This window comes from Falco peregrinus, chromosome 4 (assembly GCF_023634155.1).
Source record: "Falco peregrinus isolate bFalPer1 chromosome 4, bFalPer1.pri, whole genome shotgun sequence".
NCBI classification, from domain to species: domain Eukaryota; kingdom Metazoa; phylum Chordata; class Aves; order Falconiformes; family Falconidae; genus Falco; species Falco peregrinus.
Window position 1 is genome coordinate 30725702 of NC_073724.1, and position 26924 is coordinate 30752625.

The 26924-nt window shown below is 42.0% G+C and overlaps 1 protein-coding gene across 5 annotated transcripts in view; it reads right to left on the reverse strand.

Annotated features, from left to right (window-relative positions):
- Nucleotides 1–26924, reverse strand: part of PHKA2 (phosphorylase kinase regulatory subunit alpha 2) — a 49177-nt gene that overhangs the window by 5269 nt on the left and 16984 nt on the right. For 3 of the 5 annotated variants that reach the window (XM_055801856.1, XM_027778953.2, XM_055801859.1), the window contains 18 exons: nucleotides 26389–26467; nucleotides 24842–24976; nucleotides 23811–23920; nucleotides 21223–21367; nucleotides 20650–20728; nucleotides 19601–19764; nucleotides 18806–18979; nucleotides 17582–17670; nucleotides 16323–16456; nucleotides 14651–14807; nucleotides 13041–13120; nucleotides 12715–12793; nucleotides 12465–12594; nucleotides 10636–10737; nucleotides 9155–9273; nucleotides 3332–3499; nucleotides 1704–1757; nucleotides 161–361 (listed from right to left, as the gene is read on the reverse strand). In XM_055801856.1, the coding sequence (XP_055657831.1) occupies nucleotides 161–361; nucleotides 1704–1757; nucleotides 3332–3499; nucleotides 9155–9273; nucleotides 10636–10737; nucleotides 12465–12594; nucleotides 12715–12793; nucleotides 13041–13120; nucleotides 14651–14807; nucleotides 16323–16456; nucleotides 17582–17670; nucleotides 18806–18979; nucleotides 19601–19764; nucleotides 20650–20728; nucleotides 21223–21367; nucleotides 23811–23920; nucleotides 24842–24976; nucleotides 26389–26467 (2199 nt within the window). Of the gene's footprint in view, nucleotides 1–160; nucleotides 362–1703; nucleotides 1758–3331; nucleotides 3500–9154; nucleotides 9274–10635; nucleotides 10738–12464; nucleotides 12595–12714; nucleotides 12794–13040; nucleotides 13121–14650; nucleotides 14808–16322; nucleotides 16457–17581; nucleotides 17671–18805; nucleotides 18980–19600; nucleotides 19765–20649; nucleotides 20729–21222; nucleotides 21368–23810; nucleotides 23921–24841; nucleotides 24977–26388; nucleotides 26468–26924 lie in introns of those variants that run through there. The other 2 variants (XM_055801857.1, XM_055801860.1) reach the window with 2 other exon arrangements.

Here is a 26924-nt window from a genome sequence, read left to right on the forward strand (position 1 = left end):
CTTAAATTAGTTTTCCAAATATATTTCCAGAAGATACTTAAGTTATCTGGTCTCTCTTTGTAAGGCAAAGAATCAGATCAAGCTCATCACACGTATCAAAAAAGGAGCAGGGCACAGTTTTCAGATGCAGAGGCTTCCTACCGCTGCCCCCTGAACTCACCAGCTCTTGCAGAAACAAGTCGTTGGCCATGTGCACAATTCGATCTATGTGGATGATGCCCCCGATGCTGTTCACCTCGAGGTCAGAGAGGAACGTGAGAACAAGAATAGCTTCCACCAAGAGCTGCCTGTACTCAGGCTGGGGTACGTGGTTCAGCACCGACTCCACGTGCACAGCAAACTTGATTTCACACGGGGTCATCTGGCGAGTTTGAGTGGAAATGGAAAGAAAAACTGACAAATCACAAGACTAGATCCCCACGTCCTGCAAGCACTTAAATGTATGCTCCTCTCTGCACACGGGGGTAGGCTGACTGAAGCGAGCACCATTTCTGCGCAGCTTTAGCACTTACAGAGATTTTTTGTGTTGCTAGACCCTGATCCTGTGAACAGGACAGCTTTCCGAAGACTGCTCCAGCCCTGCGATCCATCACACACACGTTTTAGTTGCATACAGGTCTGCTGATGCTTAGCTGGCAAATTAACTCCTTGCTCCTCATGCTGTGGTCTCACAACACACTGCCTTGTAAGTATCTTTCTGGCATTGCAGGTTAGTTGCAAAGCCGAAAGTATTGTTGAGTTTTAAAAATAACTGCTTAGAGTGAAAACTCTTCAACACGGAGATACAGCTGTATTTTTGGTAAAGCAGCCTGACTTGCACTGCCATAGCTCTATGGATGTTATGTGAAAGGCTGCTGCCTTAGGAGGTTTGTGCTTACTTCGATGGACTCCTTTAAATGCCAAAATTAGATACTGTCTAGGTCTGACAGGCTGAAAATATAAGCCTATTTGTCTACACAATAGGAATAAATAAAGCTCTCCATTCTGAAAAAAAAACATGTTTAATTTTGGCAGAAAATTCCAGCTCCTCTCTTCAGCTGTTACCACCATCCCTCTGAAGAAAAGGAAGCCAGAGACAAATCTGAGGGAACCAGACAGGAAAAAAAGTCTCAGGCACACAAGCACCTCTCTTCCACTGATGGGTTACAGTTCACAGGAGTTCATTTTATAGGTGTAAATTCAAAACTTGCAGAGCACCTAAAGATAGAGTGGCAATCCAGCTAAGGAAAAAAAAATATGTAAGGAAGGGTTTACGGATATAAGGAGTCCAAGATTTGGTTAGAAACAATCGTCCTTAATTGGTATTTACTTTTGAGACTGTAATGCCAAAATACACTGGCTGCTGTTGCAGCATATTAAAAAAGAAAAGCGGCAAGCAATGTGCCTGCTTCCTTCCAGCAAGGCCGTGCTTCCTCCTCACCCTGCCCAAGGGACTGCCATCAGCCACAGGCGCACGGGGTCAGCGAAGGTGTGCAGAGGGAGGCCTGGGAGACGGGAAAGCCTGCACACAGCTGCTCTCCCAGGCCTGCCTGGCAGGAACTCATCGGCACAGCCCCAGGGAAGCTGGCAAGGTGCTGGGGGAAGGACAGAAGATCTGGACCTTCTAGAAACCAAGGGCCTGCAGCAGCAGCCCTGCTGCATCTTACACTGTCAAACCAAACATTCAGTCATGGGGCTAGAAAATCATTGGCATTGTACTGTACCTCTCTGGTGGTTGAAGAAGGAAGGACGTACCCTTCAATGGACAGACCATGGCACTGAAACATTTTGACAATGAACAGTAATTACAGTTCTTGCAAGAAATCCAAGGGCTCTCTGCTCTAAGCCAGTATGTAACAACTTTCAGTTTAAAAAAACACCACCAAACCCCCCCAAACAAAAACCACAAGACCTGTTAAAAATATGATTTCATCTTTGCTGAAAAAGTTATGTAACCTGGCAAACATTAGAAATAGCCTGACATGACACGTAGTGAGCGTGCTGTGCTCCAGTTCAGCTACTAAAGGGGAAAAAAGTACTTAGAGAGCCACTACAGCAGGAAGCACACAAAGGAGAGAAACAAATCAATGAGAACATTCTGTGGGAAAGGATGTGAAAATAAATGATAATGTAAAAGCATGACAACAGACCACGAAAGTGAGAACCTTTTTTTTTTTTTTTTTTTCTTTCATTTTCCCTAAAACAACATAAAGCGTTTTAGATCCAGGGCACCACAACTCCAGCATGTCAATATGTTGTGGCGATGGACGTGGGCCACTAACAGTGGGGGTGAGGTAGTGTTAGAAATACCAAGTGGTATACAAGAAAAGAGTGACAAAACCTAAATGGTGAAAAGTAGGCAGGCTAAGGAATAAAACATCTGGGTACCCAAGGTATCAAAAATGCACCAAGAACAAGAGAGATATTTTACGAATCGTCCAAAGAGTTTAAGAATTAAATGTTGAAGACAACTTAAATAAGCACAAACGATTTTAACAGCCAGAGAAAACCATTCAAATACTCCCAGCTATTATATTAGGGTCAGGACAGAAGTGATGCTCACTCTGCTGAAAGATCCCCTTAGCAAATAGCCACGAGGTCACATATGACTCGTCTTGGCTAACATCAACACTAACAGCTTCAGCGTAAGTGATTTTAGAAGGACAACCAAAATCAAAGCTGGTGATACACATTCTTCCCAACTGTGTAGGCATGAACAGCTCAGTGCTGCAACGTGCCGAATGCTGGCTTTTATCCAGCAAATCAGAAGAACAAATGTTCTTTGAAATGAATAAAAATTCCTAATTCTTCTCTCCTTCTTCCTGGAGAGCTGTTTCAAAACATTTCCATATCCCTGGTCTTCAAGGTGCTGACAAGGACTTACTTTTCACTTAAAAAAAAAACAACAAACAAATGTTAAGAATGCCACACAGCTCAGAAGAGCCAGCAAGAAATCTCAAGACCTTTTGGAAGAGCCAGTGCAGTTTCCTACTTCATTCCTCACAGCCTTTCTGAACTGCAGCACACCAGCTGCACTGCATCACAGTGTCCCTCAGCAGCACTGACTGTAATTTGTATTGGGCCACAGGTGATGCAAAACAGTGACAGAATAGAATCATTCAGCCAAAATTCAGTGCTGGTGGTTTCAGGGAAAAACACTTTCAAACACATGAACTTGTGTTAATGGAGCCCTTTTATGTTCAAGAGACACACTCCTACTGACTCTAGTTTCCACCAGACTTCCAGCTGAAGACCAGCTTAAACTCCCATCAACATGCCACCTCTGGACCACCACTTCCCCAAGTCACTGTACAGCTTGCTTGCTTCCTGCCCTCCGCAGCTGTCAGCTTACCTTCTGAAGGATTTTCCACACTTTCTCATAAAAGCCAACAGGAACTCTGTTAATAGCACCATCAAGCCTCCTTCTGCGCAGCCACTGCCCTTTTCGGTCACCCCAGCTCGTGTCTCCACTGGACCGAGTAGGAGAAGTACTAGTGGGAGATGATGGAGTACTGCCCCTCTGTAAAAAAATTAAAGCCTTGGTTAGCTGCTTACTACCACCCCAAGGGCTCCTCCTGGGGAACACATCATTCTGTTAAAACGTCACCTCAAAACCAGGGAAAAAAATACAGGGCATGTCGTCATACCAGATGATGGAGCAGGCCTGACCCCTTTCTATTCCCTTCACAACAAGCTTTACCTCTCCAGTACTTCAATCATTTCTCAACAGAACAGGCAAGCAGTTCAACAAGGCATAACCCAGTAAACTTCACGGCTTGGCTCCACACACGGCCCGACTGATTTAACAAGCATAAGCTGTCGGCCAGGGCAGCATCACCGGTGTGCGAGACGATGGGATTTGCAGGCAGGTCTGACTCACTCGGACTTCAGGCTCAGTTTTGTAAGAGAACCAAAGGGTCCATGCATCCAGCAAGAGAGGTCTTCAACGCAAAAAGCTCCATTAAAGTAAGCAGATTAAAAATTGACTTAATGTGGTCATGTAATCATCATGCCTGCCTCTGTGCATCAGTCAGTCTTATTTCCTTTCTCGCTATTGCTCTATTATTTTACTCTACCAGACTTGAAGATTAAATTAGGCAGCCAATCACCTTCAAAGTTGTGGCACTACCACCAACTTCTGATTCCCATTTCCACACACGCAGTCTGCCTGCTCTTTGCACTCACGGAGACTGTGCTCTTCTGTTTCCTTTCTCTCTGCACATCTACTACTTTCAGCCCAGAAAGGACTTCACTGACCGCCCCATCTCAAATCCCATCATCTCCGAGTAAGTAACCGCCTGAGCAAAGTACTTATGAAGGAGAAAACTAAGACTGAAAACTGTTTGTTTGCTCACTGATTCTACACAACCAAGCTCTGCACAGACCAGCAAATGAGAAGAGCCCATTTCTACTACTACCAGTATCAGCGAGGCATAGGTGGTGTTCCTTTGATGTTTTGATGCTTGCTGTTCCTTTCCACTGCACACCGATCAAGACAGACGGAACTTCCTCCACCCTGCTGAGCAAAGCTAGGGGATGCAGGAGGTCAGCAAGAGGATCAGTGCCAAAGTAGAGAAATCCATCTGCATACAATAATTAATCTGGCCATTCAGGTGGTTCAGAGAAGCAAAGATGTCATTGAACAATTCTGTGCACTTGAATCAAACACACAGTTGAAGACTGCCTCTCTGCACTGGTTTGTGGGCAGACAGAGACATCAGCAACCTGGCAGTTGTCAGGCCAGGCCACAGGGCTAGTGGTGCTCTGCAGATGTGTATTTAGGACACTTGGCAGGTGTGCCACTGACAGCAAATCTGCAGGTGCAGAGAACCATAAATCACAACTGCCAGTTCAAGGTGCATGTATAGTTGCAAACTTTCCATCTCTTCACAACAGACTTGGAGCCTCAGACTTACTCCAAATTGTTGAGGTCTCTGTTGGTAAAATATTTAAACAGTAATCTTCCTTCTTAACAGTGAGAGCTAATGAAGAGCTACAGTTCTCTGCCTTGAAAGAAGGTAACTGTGTGAGGAGATACTCATGCCCATAAACCCCCCGTCTCAGCAACCTGAAGCCATTCTGGGTTCATTACTGCCCAGAGACTGCCAGCATTTATCAACGCTACGTTACTTTTAAATACTGATGACACCTGTAAGGTAATCCACCATCAAGTAGCTAAATCTGCTATAATGTTTTATCTGCTACAACTGCTTAAGCTTCAGAAGAACCAAGTAGATCTAAATGCAAGACTCAACCTCTATTAAAAGATTACTAATGAGAACTGGTTATCAATTAAGATGAACAAAAGAAAGAGGCGGGGTTTGAAAAGAAGTTTGTAGGCAGGAGAAGTCACAGGAGGTGTCTAGAACTAAAACCCTTGGGAACACACACAGGGTGAAGAGCAGGTGCAGAGCTGCAGACAGTGTTTTACCATGGAAGTGAACATGCTGCTGGGCATGGAGTGGCCCTCATGAAAGAACTACAAAAAAACCAGACAGACACCAACATGTCAGCCAGCCAGCCATGACAGAACAGGATGCAAACAAGGTTAAGTAACTCGTTTGTGCAAAGACAAGAAACATGGATTAAGCTCAGGTACTCAGGGGAAAACTGCAAGGGCCCCTGGGCCCCTTGCAGTGCTGCACATCAACTGACCTTGGGGCAGCTGCTCATTCCCAGGGCCACCATGAGGCAGACCCCACGGTGCCAGGAGCCCCCACGCCATCCACTGAGCTCCAACGCAAACCGCCACAGTTTAAGACGCAGGTAGAAGCCTCCCTGTGACTTACAGCTGGCAAAAACCCCAAGCTCCCTCCTTCCATTCCCTGTTCACTGCAATGCCAGGAGCTACTCTGCACGAGAAGGCCATCCTGCTGCAGAAGTCTGCGGGCTGCCAGCTGGGAGGGGGCAGCATTAAACAAACAGATGCACAGCAAAAAATTCTGCTGAAATGCAGATGCAGCACCGCAGACTTACAGCACTTTCCTGTAACTGTCCACCCCAAGCCATGCCTCCTTATTCACCATTAATGGTTCTGACCCAGGCAAAGGCTTGATGTTTGGACTTGAGAAACAATGGCAGCAAACAAGAGTGCCGCAGTCACTCAACACCTGAGCTCTGGTGCAAAGAGATGGTAGCACAAGTACTTGAAATGTTCCTTGTAACACAAAGTTGATTCCCTCCCCACCAAAATGACATTAAATTTATATCTAGCATATTATTCAAAGGATGCAGTGAGATGAGGCAGGAAGCAGCATGAATGGCAAGGTGGGGGGAACAAACATGCAACCATAGAATGGTTTGGGTTGGAAGGGACCTTAAAGACCATTTAGTTCCAATCCTCCTGCCCTGGGCAGGGACACCTTTTCCAGTAGACCAGGTTGCTCAAAGCCCCATCCAGCCTGGCCTTGAATGCTTTCAGGGATGGGGCATCCACAATTTCTCTGGGCAACACAGCTCCAGTGCCTGACCACCCTCACAGTGAAGAATTTCTTCCCAATACCCAACCTAAATCTACCCTCTTTCTGCTTAAAGACATTACCCCTTCTCCTATCACTACAAGTCCCTGTAAAAAGTCCCTCTCCAGCTTTCTTGTAGGCCCCCTTTAGGCACTGGAAGGCTGCTGGAAGGTCTCCCTGGAGCCTTCTCCTCTCCAGGCTGAACAAGCCCAACCCTCTCGGCATGTCTTGTCTTCATAGCAGAGGTGCTCCAGCCCTCTGATCATCTTTGTGGCCCACCCCCGGACTTACTCCAACAGGTCCATGTCCTTCTTATGCTGGGGGCTCTGGAGCTGAATGCAGTAGTTCAGGTGAGGTCTCACAAGAGCAGAGCAGAAGGGTGAGGGGCAGAATCACTCCCCTTTACCTGCTGGCCAGAATCACTCCCCTTTACCTGCTGGCCACACTTCTGATGCAGCGCAGCATACGGTTGGCTTTGTGGGCTGTGAGCGCACATTGCCAGGCCACGTTGAGCTTCTCATCCATCAACACTCCCAAGTCCTTCTCCTCAGGGCTGCTCTCAATCCATTTTCCACCCAGCCTGTATTTGTGCTTGGGATTGCCCTGACCCATGTACAGGACACCTTACACTTGGTCTTGTATTTCATGAGGTTTGCGGGGGCCCACCTCTCAAGCCTATCCATGTCCCTCTGGATGGCATCTCTTCCATCCACCGTGTTGACTACGCCACACAGCTCGGTGTTGGCAAACTTGCTGAGGATGCACTCAGTCCCATTGTCTGTGTCACCAACAAAGATGTTAAAACAGCGCTGGTCCCAGGATGAACTCCTGAGGAACACCACTCATCACTGGTCTCCACTTGGACATTGACCTGTTGACTGCAACTCTTTGAGTACAACCATCCAGCCAATTCCTTATATACCAAGTGGCCCATCTGTCAAATCCACGTCTCTCCGTTTTAGAGACAAGTATGTTGTGTGGGACAGTGTCACATGCTTTGCACAAGTCCAGGTAGATGATGTCCAGGAGTCCAGCCAACTCCTCCTCTGTGCAAGATACCAAGTTTCCATCTAATCTAATGCAGAAGCCACACAAGAACGACATTTCCAACCCCAAGAAAGGTCCAAATATTTCAGCTGGGGTGCACCTCTGTATTTAAAACAAATTGTATTAAAACAAAATAATGCTGCCACCTAGTGCCTAGTCTTTCTTCCTTCCTGGAAGGGCCGAAGTCAGACGCTGGCAGTGCAACTGTGAACCCCCAAAGCCACTTCAGGGCCCGTGGAAAGCCACCAGCAGCACCTCCACAGCCACAGCCACAGCACGAGGCTTGGCTGTGACAATGCTGAGGCAGCGGCATGACTTAAACACCACAAGCAGGTCTCATAAGAGACACTGCGTTTCACAGGTGGCTTTGCTTCCCTGCCTGGTCATGTCCTACGAAGGATCATTAACTGATCTTTATTGTCACCATGTCAAGGCCATGCAGAAATGCCACTCCTTTCTGAAGGCTCATTGAGCAAATTGTTTCACAGAAAGGAAAACATGAAATATTTCCTTCAAAACGTGCAGAAATGGCCCCAGATTAAATGATACAGGCTGGCTCGTTAAGACGGTCTTTAAACAACAGGTTTCTAATACAAAATCATAGCATAGCTGAATTGGAATTCACCTTTAATGATCACCTAGTCCGTGCTATGGGCAGGAACATCTTTCATTAGGTCAGGTTGCTCAAAGCCCTGTCGTACCTGACCTTGAACACTTTCAATGATGGATGGCATCCAAAACTTGTCTGAGCAACCTGTTCCAGTATCTCACCACTTTCATAATAAAAAAAAATTATTTTTATGTCTAATCTAAACCTACCCACTTTCAGTTTATAACCATTGCCCCTTGTCCTGCCACTACAGGCCTCCGTAAAAATCACATCTTCATCTTTCTTACAAGCCCCCTTTATATAATGAAAGGCTGCAATAAGGTCCCCCTGGAGCCTTCTCTTCTCCAGGCTGAATAACCCCGGCTGGAAAATATAGAACCATTCTTAGAAATGCATTTTATTTGACCACTACCTTCCTATTTATCTAGAGCAAAAGAAAATTACTAATAGACACACAAAACAGAGAAATCAAAACCACTCGTAACAAAACCATCAGTCACATTCATTCATAATATTTTGTTGGGTTTTCTGTGATATCTCCCCATATACTCTGTTGCTGTGTGATTTAAAGTACTGAAATTAAGTGTATTCTAGCAGCAATCATCCCACATTCCTGAAGAAACAAAACAGGAAGAAAACAGACCAACATTTCTTTTCCAAGTGTATCTTTTCCAAAAGGCATGTGGACCACCTTAGCAACTTGTACGGAACACAAGAATGAACACTGTTTGCATGAAAGCTTCACTTTGTGCATCTGACTTTTCCTTAGCTAAAGATGATAAAAGAGCTGTTTTAAGTTGGTGCTGTGAATGCATTAGTTTGTTCAAGTTCTGTATTTAGGCATTGAAACAAAAACAAAAAAGGGAGCACATTTTTGGAGGAAACATCCCCTTACTGCCTTCTATTTAGTTACCAGCACATCCCCTTACTGCCTTCTGTTTAGTTACCAGCTTTAAATCAGACCCTTGGAAATTTCTGCCATTTACCAAGAATAAAACCTAACATAACACAGTTCCAGAACAGCTGCATTTTCTGATGAGCATTGACAGAAAACCCTCACCTGCTTCATCTCACTCTTCAATTTAGTAATACCACTTCTTTCTGTTTTGGTTGCTCCAGAATGCCCCATTTCATGAATAGAAATTGCAGGGCTAGATGAAGAGGAATCTACAGGTCGCACTAAAAGAAGCAAATGGACATTTTTAAAATTCTAGGGGTAGCAAAACAGATGAAATTGTATCTACAATTTAAACACATATCCTTTCAGAAGTGTACAATGCTCTTCATGACAACATTCTTTGAAATCACATCAACAGTTCAAAACCTGATTGCATCAAGTAAAGGGCCTAGTTCCATATTGGGGTCTGATTTTCCATGACACTGAGCAATTGTAGCCTTAAAAGATGTTAGAGTTACAATGAGTCTGTGAGGGCCAAGAATGAACCCAGGATACAGTTGACATGCCAGTTGGGAATATGTGGGCACCAGAGACAGGCTCCTGGAAGGCAGGCTACATGTGACCTTGTTATGGTTTTCCTTATGGTCTGTTGTGGTTTAACCCCAGCTGGCAATTAAGTGCCATGCAGCTGCTCCCTCCCCCACTCCACCCTTCCCTAGTGGGATGGAGAGGAGAATCAGGGAAAAGGTAACATTCGAGCACCGAGATAAGAACAATTTAGTAATTGAAATATAATAACAATAATGCTAACAACAACAACAATAATAATAATGATGATGATGATAATAATAAAGGAGAGAGAACGGGAGAGGAATAAAATAAAGCAGTGATCAGCAGGCCCTGGCCAACTCCCCCCAGTTTATATACTGAGCATGATGTTCTATGGCAGGGGTCCTCAAACTACGGCCCGCGGGCAGGATACGGCCCCCCAGGGTCCTCAATCCGGCCCCCGGTATTTACAGACTCCCCCGCCGGGGGCTGGGGGGGGAAACCAAGCAGCCGCAGATGACGGCCTGCCACTGCATCCACACGCCGGCCCCCTGGTTAAACAGTTTGAGGACCCCTGGTCTATGGTATGGAGCTCGGGCTAGTTCAGGTCAGCTGTCCCGGCTGTGTCCCCACTCAATTTCTTGCGCCCCTCCAGCCCCCTGGCTGGCAGGGCCTGAGAAACTGAGAAGTCCTTGACTTAGTATAAGCATTACCTAGCAACAACTATAACCATCAGTGTTACCAACATTAATCTCATACTAAATCCAAAACACAGCATTGTACCAGCTACTGAGAAGAAAAATACTATCCCAGCCAAAACCAGGACAGGTCATATAAAATTTCTTCATTTTAAAAGCTTGCCTTCATATCAGTGAAAACTTGATACAACCTTATTCCAGTGCACAACAGCTTCCATTGTACTTGTTTTGTTTATTCCACAGCAGGCAGACACAGGTACTGCCCACCCATAATTAACACATTACATATACCTCTATTTTATGTGCTGAGAGAGTAGATTCCTATTCATAAGACAATCTAACTTTATATTTATAGTTCTCACTTAACATACAAAAGTGCCCAAGTGGACAACTTACAGCTTCTTTCCACTCCAAACTCTTTTCCACTGAGAATATGGTGCAGGAGATTTTTCATATCAAAGGGGCTTAGATTCATCAAACTCTCTGAAGCTTCTTCACCTAGTTTAAAAAAAACACACGCCAAAACCAACAAAAAAGACAAATTATCACTATAGGTGGCTTTACAGCTTGTTTTCTTAAGTAAACTGCTAATGAATGAAGTTCAATCACATTTACCTTTGTAGCTAAGACTTCCTTTAAAAAACTAATATGCAGAGTCAGATTTCAAAAATATGTTTCAGGACTGAACAACAAACACTGAATGGAAATAACACTATTGGCACAGTGAATATTATGCTGCACCTTGTGCAAAATCTTACTGAAGCTGCTGATGAGAAAGCAGTTGCTCCTTTGTAGGGCAAGACCACTTGGCAAGGCATTACAGCCATCTCCCAAAAGCAGATGACATGTAGATCTCAACTACAGGCCAGAGTTATTCTATAAAGAACTGCATGCGTGTGGATTAAACGATCATGCTTGTAAGTGAGAGATATAAAAAGCACATGCATACACATGAGCACACATGTATACACAGACAAATCTCCCATAGGAGAACACAAAAAAAGGCAGCAATGAAGCCGAGGGCAGTGTACAAAGCAGCTGGCATTTAAGGCTAAGGAATAACAGCAGGGACCCCAGGAAAGACAGGCTTTGACTGTGAACAAAACAGCTTCCACTATTCAGCTACAGATTTGGGGACAACAGGGCTTTCTGTACATTCTTCACACAGAAAAATTGTCCCAGAAATGACTTGGCTCCTTTTGTCAACTTAAGGGAGAAACCTGCTATCCCCCAGTGGCAGCTAGCCGCTGAAGTTAGAGAGCAGTAGCATTCAAAGTGGGCTCCATCTAACCAGCTACCAGGGACCCCCCCTCTTCACTACATGAGGGAGAAAACTGGGGAGACCAGAAAACATGCTTCTACAAAGTTATCCCCCTTTAGGATGTGCTAGGGCATTAGAAATGGTAACAAGAGCTGACAACATAAAAATATGGCCCAGATCATGCTCCTAAGTGTCACACATATGTTTGACTATATATGTCACTTCAATTGATTACTTTTCAAGACTGGTCCTTCTTAGACTTCTGACCCTTTTCAATGGGGAAAACTCTTCAGTGATTTTTCAGATCTCTCTTCAGTCGTGATTTCTCTCTAGTTTCAGTTTTTTCTTCCAAAATAAGTTTAAAAATACTTTTGTGTTGCACCATTTGTTTGTTACTTCTTGGGTTTTTGTAGGGCATATGCAACATCCTGGGGGCCTGTGAGATTATTTTGTTTACTGACCTCCTGGCAAAATAATGTTTCACTAGCTGAAATCTAAACAGCAGATAGTTTTCAACTAAGCACATTCAAGGGGAGAAGGCATACACATAAAAGGAAGATGATCAGCAGTTACTTTGAATAAAAAATGACCGAACTATGAATTAAGGCTCAAATATTCAGAAGATACCTAGGGTCCCATTCCCATTGACATTAATAGCACAGGGTCCCTAAATATACACACACATGCAATTTGATGACCTGGACCTCAAACACATACTGAGAGTCAGGGGACTTAAGTATTTAATATCCACTTCAGTTTGAATAACTGGGGGATGGAGGGACAGGAATCTTTCATTGAATCAAAACGAAAATTATTTTCAAAGTTTTTTTTTTTCAAAGCAAAAAACTGCATATGCTGAATGAAGAATTTAATAAAAGGATTTAACACACAAAAATGAAAAATCAACCACTGAGGTGAAGCAGAAATAATACTGTAAGTACCCTTATGATAAAATTGCTCTTACCTGAGCATTTCAGACTTCGAGCCAGCTCAGTGGCCATCACCTGAATTATCAGACCAATGCGGAGCCTGAGCATCTCCACAAAAAGACTAGGCTGTGACCGGACATACATCGCCAAGTACATAATTATTTCCTGTAGGGACAAATCCATAAGGGCACCTATTCAGAGTGGGTCCTCTTGGCTTTCCCAGACACAAACACTGGCATCACGCTGGGCACAGCTGAAGGAACCCTTTTTACACATGCTGCATACCTGTGTCAGGACTGCAATACTGATGTCTTGGCCGCTGGCTTCATAAATAAGATCTGTGAGCTCCTCAGGTGGCAGCGGGCTACAAGAAGGCAAACCACAGTTAGCAGTGACTCAGGCATCTGCTATTAACCTCTTGAACAAGCACTGGAGCCAAGTCACCCAGAAACCCCTTTGCACCACAAAGGTCCTATGAGTCTGCCTGGGTGGCTGCAATTCCTTCTGAAGGTGAGGAGTAAGTTTTAAGCCACGGTAATAGCAGCAGAACGGTACAGGCAGGAAGATGAAGGGCAGGCTGCTTCTGTAACTGAGGCAGAGCTCCAACTTACGTGGTGATGATTTTCTCACGGGGTTCTGGTGGCAGGCCCACTGTAAGTTGCTTGTGGTGCGAGAGAAGGTCTGTGCATGCCTACCATAATAAGACAGAAAGCAAGAGACCTTTTTTGAGTCATGTGGACGTGACAGAGCTTTTAATTCCCAAAAATTGAAAGGTTGGACCAGATGATCTTTGAGGTCCCTTTTCAATCCGGTATTCCATGAAATAAGCAATTCTTTAACAATTTTTAAGCGCATTTCTATTAATTACCAGACATGCAGATCCAGCAGAATGCTGTTAACTAGTTGCCAAAGATCCCCTGAGGCTAACAGGGCTATGAGAGTCTGCCCAGGCTGAAAGCCTGCTTCCCTGTTCAGTGAAATCAGCAGCATGATGATTAGGGACTCCAGTGGGGCTGGCAGATCAGTAAAGGACTTTCTCATAAGATAATTCTTTATTTAAGACAAAAAAAAAACATTTTTAATGAATGAAAATTGGTAGTATTAGCTAAAAAAAATTTCTGCGTACTAATAAATCTCTTCACACACCAAACATATTGCATCACATTCCTGAATTAGGCATCTTGATATATTCTGAAATAGGTGCTTCCCCCAGTACTACAATGTTTACTCTCTTGTATCAACCTCCTTTAAAACTAGGTGTTCAGTTTACCTGTTTTAGCATCCTGAATCAAAGACCTCACAGAGCACTGATCGTCTAATTTTTAAGGGTCTATTTTCCCTCCCTTATGTGGAACAAAACAGATCATCTCTACTCTTTTCCTCCCCAATTCTTTGTTGTTATCTTCTTGATTTAACATACCCAGCTTTCTGTGAGCATGTCTGTACTGCTGGTCCATCATGTCTTCAGGATGGAAAAGGTTATGCACTTAATGAAGTACTGAGCAGGGCGATTACCACAAAGTGCTCTCCGCAGATATGACTGTCACCAAAAAAGGGCATCCTAGGTGTGACAGCCAAAGCTTTGAAAATGGCCAGGAATTAGTGAAAGAGCTCTTCAGAAATATGCAGGGTAAGCAGGAAATTAAACAAATACTTTAGAGTACTTGAGAGGAAACGTTTTTGTTATGTTCAAAATAAGTATGTACCCTTACAGTGAATCCTTCTTCTTGCCATATAATAGTCCCAGATATTTTAATGCCTTCAACCATTCATATCCACACACAGAGCAGACTGTCTGCCCAATGGGACGGAAATTGGCAGAACATGCTTTTGCATCACTGCTAGCATCTTGACATAGTGATGCTCCAAAAGTGTTCATGCAACCACAACAGCAATAGATAATTACCAATGACAACTACAGTTTTCAAAGCACATAATTAAACTTCTCCAATTAACTGAGATGAAATGAAGCCTTCACAACCATTTACAGTATGACATTCTTGGTCCATGCCAACATTAGCACAGTTCATAGTACAGATGAAAGGTAAAGATGTCAAAATAAGATTTTAGATCAGAAAAGTGACCAATGTTATTGAAAAATGCTGCACTATGTATGTTGTGAAGTAAGATCAGAACGGCAAGCACAAGCCCCACCAGCAAACCGGTAGTTTATGTTGGTTTCCAGGCAGGGAACTGAATCAACATTATTTATATTTCATACCTCAGCCAGGACTTCTACTCTTTTCTTGAGTATACCAGAAATGTAACGGATTAAACCCCACTCTTGATTGAGGCCTGCTTTTCTGTAAAGCTCATTGAGCAGGCAGTGAACAGTAACACCGTACTGTCCATCCAGCTCTGTGTCCCAGTCAGCGCCTCTGCCAGAAAAGACACAGAAGGTAACGGTCATTAGATAAAAAGCTACACTGCTTAACCTTACCACACAACAAGCAGCCTGACTTTGATCCCATTACTCATTTTGGTGACAGAATTAAGTAGTGCATGGGACATGTGGGCCTTCACCAGAGATTGGTTGTATGTGGACAAAACCCTCTTGACACCAGGAACCTTCATATTAACTTGAGCATCCTCTTAGCCATGAGCCTGTGACTCCAAAGCAATCACCCAAAGGATTTTCCACCAGACTTCAGAGTATGCACGCAGATAGTTTGCTGGAGGAACACTGCTGCATGTGGTGCTTTTTCAGAGCAGAATTCAGTAATGTCTTCAGTACTGCTGAAGACTGCACCCATTTTTTAGATGTCTCAGGGGGGCCTGCCTCTTTCTTAGCTATTAACTAAGCTTCTATGCTGCTTAAGCCATTACTGAAAAAGCAAAGGAGATTTCTATTCCTCTCCTGGTTTTGAGATTCACTGCAGCATGGCTTCTCTTTGATAAGATTTTGCTGTGTCACAGAATGACCTTCCAATCCCTGCCAGGGGGGCAGATTCCACCAGAAGTCCACCTGCCTGCCCAACAGAGACTCCCACAGCAAAACAAGTCCAAAACAGGAAAAAGAAGGGCGTTACATGTAGTTAAACAACAAAATGGTATTTTTTTCAGGATCTCCTTTGCTCTTAAAAAGAGGCTGCTAAACGTTTTGTTTGGGAAATCAAGATGATCAAAACAGAGTTCCTCATAGGAGAAAATGAAAATAAACAGAAGTACAATCTTTGTAGCAGTAAAGGAAGACCATCTGTGATTAATACATGCTTGTCTTTGCACCCAAAGCTAGCTTCCTGACAGGTTCCAGCAGTGTTCTCCTGCACATGGAAAAAGGCCCAGAAAATGCACTCCAGAAGATGATTCTGATGGCGTGTATTTCCATTTTGGTCCCATCAAACCTGTTTAAATAGCAGCTGTTTACTAACCCCAGCAGCTGGGCTTAGATGGTTTCCAAGAATGTTCTGAAGAACGTCGAGTTTTAGCCAGTGGTGCACTTAAATATGGAGAGGTATTAGAGGAAAAATAGTAATTAGTCATTAAATAGCATTTTGCCTTTATTTAGAAAATGACAAGATGAAGTTTCCCTCCGCTTTTCTTCTTGTGCATAAAACTCACACCAAATCTTTGTGAACTTAAGAATGCCACAAATACAGCATAGTGTGTTCCCATTCATGGAAAGGATTTGTGCATTTCACTTGTGAGCCTTGCAGCTTGTATGTATTCACAACTGTGTGCCAATCAACTCTGAAATCTGCATGAGCATTTTTTTTTGTATTCAAATCATTTATGTAATCAAGCTAAATGAAAATATGCTTGTTAAAGCTCAGAAAATTTTAACCTCTCCCCTCAACAACCCACCCTGAACAGTGGAAAGCTTTTGTACAGGAATAATCAGACAGTTGTGACCAAACTCAAAAGATGCTGAAGTTTATATTCAGACAACTTACTTTAGTATATGCAAGATATACAAGATATCTGCTTGATCGTGGAGCGTTGGACATTCCTTCAGCTGCTCAACAAGCTTCCTACAATCCAAATCACCATGAGCATCTTTAGGTAAGTGCAAAACATTTCCATGATCCTAATAACAAAGATGGATGAAAAATCAAAGAAATCATCTTGAAAAAAGTAGTGAAACTGTAACTTCCCATTAAACAACACAACAGACTTGCAACATAACCCCAGCTGACATACGGACACATCACATAGTCCTTGCCAGACCACTGCAGGCATGAAAAGGAGACTAATCCCAGGAAAGTTCCAGAATGGAACTTTGCCTCTAGTTTTGGTTCAATCAACAAAGAAAGCCATTTTTTGGATAAAACAAAGAAATACTTTGTCAAAGAAGGAAACCAATTTATTTGCATGCTCTTCCTGTCATTTGCTGTTACTTGTAAAGAGAAAAGCACAAGGATACTACCTTTTTTTAGCTAAAATAATTCAGAGGTTTTTGAGTTCCACCTCCTACCAGTATATATATATGGTGCTTTATGAATGCAGATGTTGCCATCATAACTTTTACAAGCTTATGAAACTAGTATGTTATCTAATGAGATGATGCAATCCTGTGGTGAGATCTTGGATGAAGAGGAGTTTTGCCTAATAAGCTATTCAGCAATTTATACGATCCTAAAATATCATTTCCACAAACAGAGCCTGTAGAGCAGAATCCTTTAGGAGGCTGGACACTACCTCCTGTAACCATTCTCAGCAACTGCACACATATATTAAGACAAAACAAGTGCCAAGCACAACCCCATCTTCATGCCTTGTAGTGGGATGTGACTGGTGCCTTAAGGACATCTGTCCCTTCACACACTACGCTGCTCCCCAGACATTACTGTAAGTAGCATTTCTTGGAGAACGTCTCTAAAGGCTGTGAACATCCCATCCTTCCCTTTGTGTGTTCAGTTAGAATTAAAGACAACAGCATTTGGCCCTTCAAAACAAGCACCTATTGTATTATTTTCTGGTTTGCACACACAATTAACATTTTTCCACTTGATAATGTCTATTTAACCAGAAAACTTTCACTTGGCCAAAAAATAAACTTCAAACCAAGGGAGCAGCTATCCAGTGCCTCAAGCAAAATGGCTTGTCTGTGAAGGAAAATGAGAACTAGCATAGGGTTTGGCTGGAAAACACAGGAAAGGCCACAGTATTGCATCCTAAAACTACAAATAGCATAAAAATTCCCACAGCTTACCTTTGTCTCAAACAAATGAGGATTATCAACGAGATTCAGAGACTTCCGGTGCGTATTCAGAACTTTAGTGGGAAGAGACATAGACACAGCTGGAAAGCAAAGCCACCAGAAAAAAAGATTTTAAAAGTCCATTTCATAAATATGAAAATCGAGAACACCTACACAAAGCAACTATACTAGGTAAAAAGAAGAGAAATACCTCCAAGAGTCAAAATATAGAGGCAATGCTTCTGAGATGCTGTACGTGGAACTCGGGAGACAAGCACGCATTCTGAACATTATTTCCTTCCAGGCTTGCCCCCAGAGCTTCTAACATCAGCACGTCAAAGGCTCAGGCACTACGTCCTCAACTGGTATCCCTTCTGATTGCCCATGCCTCAGAAATCCTACAGCCCAATGACCTGACCCTGCCAAGTGTTTTAAACACTCTAACAGGAAGAATGTGGAGAAAACGGTCTAACTGGCAAAGTGTCATAATCAAAGTGGTGATGCTAAATACAGGCTAATGCTCTGTTACCTTCATATACTGAATTCAATAGAGGATCAGATGATGCGGCACATGAAAGATGGGTGAAAAAAACTAACAAAAAAGCTTGAAAGTTATTAATTTACACTGAAGTTATGGGAAGCCTTCCCTTGACCAGGGCATCAAATACTACGTACCTACATATAAAACAAGGTATATGTTTTAATCTATTTAGAAATTCAGTCAAAGCATTATTTAGGTGTAAATCCTCCAATCAGTCTATTAAAAATGTAGCATTATTAGGAATAATGTCATCTCTACTCCATTTGTTCTCACAAATTTAGAAAGTACCTGCACATACTTCTATTTTTCTGGCACTGAAACATCTAATTTCACCACAACTTTATTAAAACAAGAAAGTACATTTTGAAAGCCTTTTTATAAACAAAGACCAAAAAAAATGAGTTCACTGACTCAGGTTCTAAAATTCTATCCAGCTGAGAAGTTGTAGGAGTTTCCATAAACCTAATTTTGATTAAATGTTACATTTCATAGCAGGTTGTCTATGCATACACCAAGATACTGGATACTGTGGGAACACAACAGTTACAGCTTCAGACTCATTCCTTGGTAACAACATACTTGTGCCACCAATTCTTTTTCAATGGCAGAGTTCTGAAGTACTTGAACTTGCGCCCCTTGTAGGTAAACAGGTTTTCTATTATTATTATCACTAAGTAAATAATAGGGAGAAATACCTGGAACCTCTAAACCCTTTGTCTTGGCCATTATTGACAGTATCTCTTCTGTAGAATGGTTTGCGCTGAACACAGGTGGTTGATTTGCAGTCTTTGAAGTTGGAGGCAGGTATGACTTCAGTGCTGTACTCTGCAGGACATTATGTATATACTGATCCAGCTCATCCTGGCTTTCTAGTGTGACATACAAGGTTTATTAAATCTAAAATCATAATTTATCAGTGCTTTCTGTTTCAAACACACCACTCTATTCTCACTTATATAGAAAGGCACACAAAAATGCAAGAGATTTTTAAGCTGAACAAATTGGAAAGAAAAAAAATAATCAGTTTTTGACACTTTGAAAACAGTTATATTAAGAAGTTGGTTTTCCCTTTCAAAGGAAGCAAAATAGTTTTTATCTTGCTGGTAGTCCACAGATCATGGTTGGACTTGATGATCTTAAAGGTTTTTTCCAACCTAAATGATTCCATGATTCCGTCATCTCCTCCATGCAAGCCCTTGTCTATGGCTCCTCACAGGCCCTTCCTCCCTCTAGCCTCTTCTATACCCCCCTCCATCTGCTGACTCTTCAGACTCAGCTTTTACAGCAGCAGTTACTGGTCAATGCCATACTATGGACGTAGGAAGAATAAGCACAAATTCCTTCTGCAAATTAAGTCATGCAGGTACAGGACTGATACATAAGAAACCTGTATGATTATCAACTGCGCACAAAAACTCTGCATTGTAGGTAAACCCAGGGTCTGCAGATAGAACTTGAGAGAGAAAAAATCTGAAGTGAAAAAACCCTACCTTTTTCACAGAAATCTGCTGGAAAACCTTCATATTCACTGTCAGGACTATTATGGCCTTCATTATGGTCATCAAACAGTTTTAGATCACAGTCTGGATCCAGGAAGCTCAGATACGTGTGAAAAGAGGTGGTAAGAAATTCTGACAGCTTACCTATCTTCACCCTGCAAACAGGAACACATACCAAAGAGCATTAACAACCACCATTTTGATATTGATTAATGCTCAATGAGCTTTCAACAACTCCCAAAATTCTAAGACCTACTGTTAAATCTGCCTTTAGTAACTACAAAGCAGCAGATACTGATACTGAGAAAAAAACCCCCACAAAACAACAGTTGCAGATCCATCTGGGTACTTAACTGCTCTGCTTGCTAATTGAACCTAACTGCATTACACCTACAGGCCTAACTCAAAGTTTAATGATGCAGGGTGCTGTATGTTTACATGAAGAGAGACCCTAAACAAAGACTGCAAGGATAATGCATGAGGAACTGGGGCTGAGAAGTTCCTCTGAACAGCAGTAGCTTTTCACAGAACTGCACTGCTGCTAAAAAAAATCAGAAAGCACATCTGATTGTCGGAGGAAAATACTGATTGAAAGACGGCAAGCAGAAAGAGAATAGGAAGGTACAATTAAATTGCTTTTATATGTTGATGAATGGAACACATAAGCTTCTCAGTACTACACGTAATTCATGTTTAAAATGTGTCCGATAACTGTGAAAGATAATTACTTCTTAAAAACAGAAGCCCGGCCAAGATCAAGTTTTTGTATTTCTTAAGTTTGACATTTGTTTTTCCTTATCCACTAATGGCAGTCAGAGATGCTACACCTTTTGGGAGACAGATCTTTCCCACTACATCTGAAGTCCAGCTACCACCTGATCGCCAAATAACAACTAAAGCTGAAACTCCTCGCTCTATGCAGTTATAGTACAAGGTCTGTGCACTATCACAAGGTCAAAACTGAGGCCTGTACAAGATTTAATTAAAAAAAAAATAAATTAAAAATCATGGAGACAGTCATCTGGGGTTTCTGACATTACCTTGCACCTCCAAAATAACCATCCTCTAATTTTCTTATGGTGGCAAGAACTGCTGGATGAATGTCAGTACCATCATCAACTGAAAAAGAATAATGAAAGAGTTGAAGCTTACCAACACATCCTCAAATTATCATGTCCAGTGGATTACTGGGTATTCTCTATGAAGTAAATCAGACAAATTTAAAATAGAACCCACAACTGCTACCAGTACCAGCTTATTCAAAAAAACCCAAACAAGCAAGCAAACAAAAACCAGCCCTCAGGCAAATTCTAAAGAGATCTCTCAGGACAAAACCCAACCCACTCACGACAAGTTCCAAAGGGATTTCTATCAAATTTCTTTGGACAGAAATAGTATGGAGATGATGGGGAGATGCAAGATTATAAAGGGGGAGTAAAACCAAAATGAAATATTACCATGTCATACAAATTCAGCGTATACTTGAGAAAGTTAAATTGTACTTCTGATGTTAGAACTCAGATGTTGAAACAGTCATGCCTCCTGCCTCCTCTCAAACTGACTTCCATCCTACTCCCCTGCAGTAATCTACTTTGCTTGAAAATCAAGTTTACCAAGCATTGTGTGGGTGATGGGAAACGTCAGGGTTGGTCTTCCTGTCATCCTCCAACAAGAAGTGAGGTAAGCCAGCTCTGTCTTGAGCATCTCCACAATCATCTGATTGTCTAGAGCCAGATAGAAGTGATGCTGGTCAGTAAACTAGAGAACAGAGAAATATGGTACATGAGTTGCCAGTGCTCTCATTTATTCCCATTTCCTCCCTTAAATCATTCACAAAAGCCATATGAGCTATTCCTGCCCACAAAACAGACTGCATGAATTAACCTAATAAGGCATGTGACTGTGAAAATGAAATCCATACTTATGCAGAGTCCATTTTCTTACACTTGTAAGCTGACTGTGAAAGAAGTAAGCCATACAAACAAAAAGTAGACAAACACAGCCATGAAGTAGAATCCTCACAATGACGAATTACAGTAACCTATGATCTGGAAGACAGAAGTACTGTAAATGTGGAAGAAAAAAGCTAACAGTAGCATGTTAAGGACTGGGAACTAGTAACCATATGTCTCTTGGGAACAATCTGAAAGTCAAGCAGAATACAGAAAAGCTGGCAGTTACTGTGGATAAAAGGTACACTAGATGTACCATGGTAAAGCGTGCCTTTTCCGCTACAGAGAAAAGCCAAGAACCACAATAAGAGATTATCATGGCTACTTCAGGAGCTGGAAACCAAAAAAGCTAGATGAACAGTGGTAAGTATGTTAAAGCTGCCACAATAAAAGTTAAGGAAGCATAGAAGACTTGGGGATGGGTCAGCACATAAAAAGCATGTAAATTCAAGCTGGACAAGTCCAGAGAAATTACTTCAGGGAACTTAAGGGACTAGCCAAAACAATCCCCGAGCCACTCACAATTAGTTTTGCTAATTGTGGATGAACAAGTCCCAGAAATACAGACAGAAGCAACACACCGCCCGTCTTTAGAAAGGAAAAGCAGTGACAACATAGACCAGTCAAGTCAATTCCAGTGCCTGAGAGCACATGACAACAAAGCCAGTTTGAGACTGCCAAGATAGTTACAAAATGATAAAGCAAAATGGATAAACGGTCATATAAAAAAATATCAGCAAACGAGTCCAATTTCCTTCTCTCAGAGCAACTACATGGTAGGTACAAGAAACTGGTTGATATCTCTCAACTCCTGCAAATTTTCACACTAGGGAGGTGAAGAAAAAACATCTGATGTGGCAGAACTGCTTGAAAAATTGTTCTCGAAAGGTAGTTATTAACCACTTTTTTTCAGAATGAGAGGGTATCTAAATGGGGTCAGCCTTTGCCCCACACGTAATCAATGATTTCATTAGAGAACAGGATGAAATATAATCTACAAAACCACGGTATTTGTGGACATTAGTCAAGATCAACACAGATGAGCTGACTAATGTTAGGACTAATGCTGAGCTAACATTAGGAAGGTGAAATTAAACATTAAGTCATACTCCCCTCAAAAAAAAGTCAGGAGAAAATGTCTGGCTACACAGTACAACAGAAAATGTTATGGAGGTTTTAGTCAAACACAGAATAAGCAGGAACTGTCAGTGTGCTGCTAATGCAACGATAAATGCCATTTTGGAATATATTAGTATGCCCACACTTGACACATGGCAAGATTTTAGCTGGAATATTGAGTCCTACTTACATAGTAAGATGTGGACAAAGATATTTTGAAAAAAATCATGACTAAGGAATTTTTACCTAATTTGCAAAAGTGAGAACGGGTTGGGGGAACAACACATAAATGATCTGTCATAAAGCTGCTTGTGATCAATTGACATTGGGAAGAATGGGAAAGGATCCACATTTTTGGCAGTAAATCTGATGTTTGGACATCATGAAGCACTGCAGAAGCCATCTATGGAGTCCACTGAACTTAAATCTTCCACTGGAACTTAAAGACTAAATTAATCAAACATCTATTTAGGAGGGTGTGAGCATTCTTTATACTACTTCAGGTGCACATGTTTGGAGTAGGAGACCCCTTGGCTGTCTAGTACCAACTGCTAGAATAAATCTACAGGAATAAGTGTGTTGTATTTCATTACATGCATAAGTAAGAGCCATTGATTCTGGGGGGATCCGAACTTTGAGTAACACTGAAAAAGGCACTAAACAGAAAACAAAGACAAAATATCGCTTCCTCTGCCCTACTGACCCTTTCAACAATACAATGAAAAGATCACATCTTAGGCTCTTGGGGTTACAGTACTTGGCACACTTACTGTGAAACAAAATTTTCCATCAAAGCAATCAGGAGAAAGATACATGAAGTGACCTATCTCTGGAGAAAGTATTTCATTAGCTGGAATGCTGGTTCAGGCAGAGATCAGTAACAACTTTGTACTATTGATTTGCTGTGTTCTCCTAAGCCAGAAGCCAAAGAAGCCAGATTCTGTATGACAAGGTATTTATCAGCACTCCTACCATGCAGATCATTCAACACTTAAAAAAACCACAAAGCAAAGCACATCTGCTTTATCAGCTCTGCTCTACCTAGAGTGACAGCACAGAACAGCAAAGTGCTTCATTAACGATTAGCCATTAAGTAAGCAGTGATTTCTCTGCCAGCTTTACACGCTCACCTGAGGGGTAAAAGCAAATATTTGATTTCTTATCACATACAACTTGGAGGTGCCTAACACTCCAATATGTCGGTGTGGCCGTCCACTTAATTTCATGTTCTTGTTCCGGCCTGTAAAGAAAAGGGGAAGAAAAAAAAAATAATCACATAATATTTCCTCTGTGGTTTTCCACAACAACCAGTTTAGGCAAGGAGACCTACTTCATTGGTATCAGCAAGGCAGAAGACACATAAAGATAACAGTGAGATGCTACAGACTGGTCCATTTGTAGCAGCCATCAATATAAAAGCTAGAGTTCTTCAAAAGCCTAATTAAAAATAGAAACTTTGGCTTCACTGACACTGACCACTGGATCAGGTTTTTCAATTACAGTCATTGCTCAGCACCCAAAGCTTCCCCACCAAGGTCAGGTGGTACACCCTTTCAAAAAACAAGGCCACCAACACACAACAGAAACTGCACTGCTTTCACTGTAGAACCTTAAAGATTCTTGCCTGAAGAAGGCTAAATCTAAATACAAAGTACATCTAAATACAAAGACAGATTTTTATTCTTTTCATCAGGCTAATAACCTGCACTTTTCTCAGCAGAGCTTACTAGTGAATGATCCACAATGCACCATTTGCTCCAGCAGTCAGGAGCTGACTTGAATCTGTCTGACAAGGAATCTTCAATCTGTTCCAAATAACCTTGTGCCTGAAAAAATACCACTGTGAAAATTCCCAGAGAAGGCATTGTTAAAAACAATCCACCAATGTGTCAAATCATCCTACTCACTCCCCTACTAGTGAAAGAAGGCTATTATGAATTATTATGTTTCCTGTTGGAATCCCCTATTTAAGACAAATTCTAATTTTGTTAAGCTTCTTTGTACAAATGCATTTTTTAAAAGTCAAAGAAATTGATTTATATAAATTAAATCAAAGGAATTGAGACAGTGTAAAGCAAGAAAAACAAAAAACCTCAAAACATCACCCTTAAAAAATACCTTGCACAGCAGCAGAAAGAGGTTTCCATGTTCAAATACCTACCCAGCATGGTGTAGAGGTTACTCAGGATGCGAGCTGGCTGCACTCTGAGTGGATGGATATCAGCCATGCTCTGAACATTGATCCCACGGTCTTGCAAGAGGTTCTTTATTTGATTAGATTCTGCCAAAACAGTTACTGTAAAACCGAAAATGAAAACACAAGTTAGAATCGATGTTCTGTTCAACTGTCACTACTGTCACCTCTCAACTAATGCATTTGCTTGACCAAAGAGGCATGAAGACCTTAATTCTTTCTGAATTTATCGGCCTGTGAGATCAAAAGGGATTGCAAGAGTGTCAGACAGATACCAGCTCTCTGCTTCTCAGCAAGTCTTGCCATTCTTGTCCACTTTGGACCACAGGATATTCCACGTTGGAAGGGTCCTCCCTCATGAGGCCTCTACTCCAACTTCCTGCTCAAGGCAGGGTCAAGCTCTGAGGTTAGATCAAGTTCTTTGGGGCTTTATCAGTTTCTTCTGATTTCTTTCAGTACTGCTGGTTTGGATCACGCAGTCTCTTTTAGCAGATAGGGCTTTCCCCCCATAAAACAAGGGGAAACATGACTTGCAAATCTTTGTTGTTTTAATACAGCGTACTGAAACAACACAGCCAAGTCAACGAGGAATAAGTGCTGTCACTTGTATAGTAACTTTACAGAGGCCTCAAAATGGCAGAGGTAAGGAATAAATACAGTCTCAAAATAAGAGGAATTTACAGTCTGGGACCTGATTCCACATCTTGTCCTGCTTGAGGTTTTGCCCATGTTAGGTGGTTTATCGGTTTGGGACTGATAACTCAGTATTCTTCTTTGCATTATAAATACTTGTGAAAGAATGCCAAAAATAAGCAAGCACTTTATTTCTACTAGAAATTAAGCACTTCGGAATAAAAAAATATCACCCCCATGATCCACGAACATGGGGTAAGCAAGCACCTGCCCAGGTCACAGTATCATTGACAGAGGGTGCTCCTGATAAACGAGCTGGCTGCTCTTCCAGAGCAGTACGAGCCCTTGAAAACCCTTTAAGCCCTAATCAGCTGGTGTTTGCCCTCTACTTAATTTTCTGGTTTTGGCTGTTCCTGCACTGACTAAGGAAGTCCCATCCTGCAGCAGCCAATAGATAGCCATAAGTCTGGCCACCTCACCTCTGTTTATAGAGATCCTCCCCACTCATGGCTCTCTGGTTCCTCTGAAAAGGGGCTGCACAGAAACCTAACTAAACTGACCTGTCAGTCCTGCTCTTTCTACCTAGAACCCACCAAGATTTTCCTTTTCACTACAAGTTTGCCAGTCTCCCAGTCCCTGACAAGCCTTAATGTTTTATCCACTATTTAAAAAACAAAAAAAGTTGTTAAACCTGATCTTCCCTCCTGTAAAAAGGCAGCTAGGCAAACAACCCCTTTCTCCTTCTCACAGTATCATCAAAGCATCTATATCCCATGCAAAAATCCACATTATTTTTAAACATGTCTTTCTTCCTTCCTGTACATAGGGACTTCACCATCACATGATCCAATTCACCCAGAACGTTCAAAAAACTCCCTCACCTTGTACCACAACATCAGGTTTAAATCCAGTGGAAAATCTCCTGTTTAAGGGATCAATTTCACCTGCAGCAAGAAACCCCTAGAATAAATACAAAGGAAAGAAAAAAAGAAAGGAAACAAACAAAAATTATGTAAAACGCTTCTGATGACACCCAGAAGAATTCTTAACTGATTTCCATATTTTATCAGGAGACACAGGACTTAAAGCCTGGTTTATCTACCCCTTCCACTAAGTAGTACATTCAATAAAAACAATGGCTGCAATATTTTTCAGAACAACAAATAAAAGGTTATGACTGACAATCTGCATGTTCAGGTTTCCTATTTTAGAGTTGCAGCAACTGACCAATTTTGCCAGGCCGGTGATTTTTTTTGTAGCTCCACAGAGATATTCAGTGGTTCCTTTAACAAGTCCATGGCTAATAAGGGACAACTCCACAGGCAACTTATGTCACAGAGTAAGGTATAGCCTAGTGGAGTAGAAACAATGCAAAGTCCTAGCTCTGGAACAGCCAAATCAGCCTGGGCATACTCCT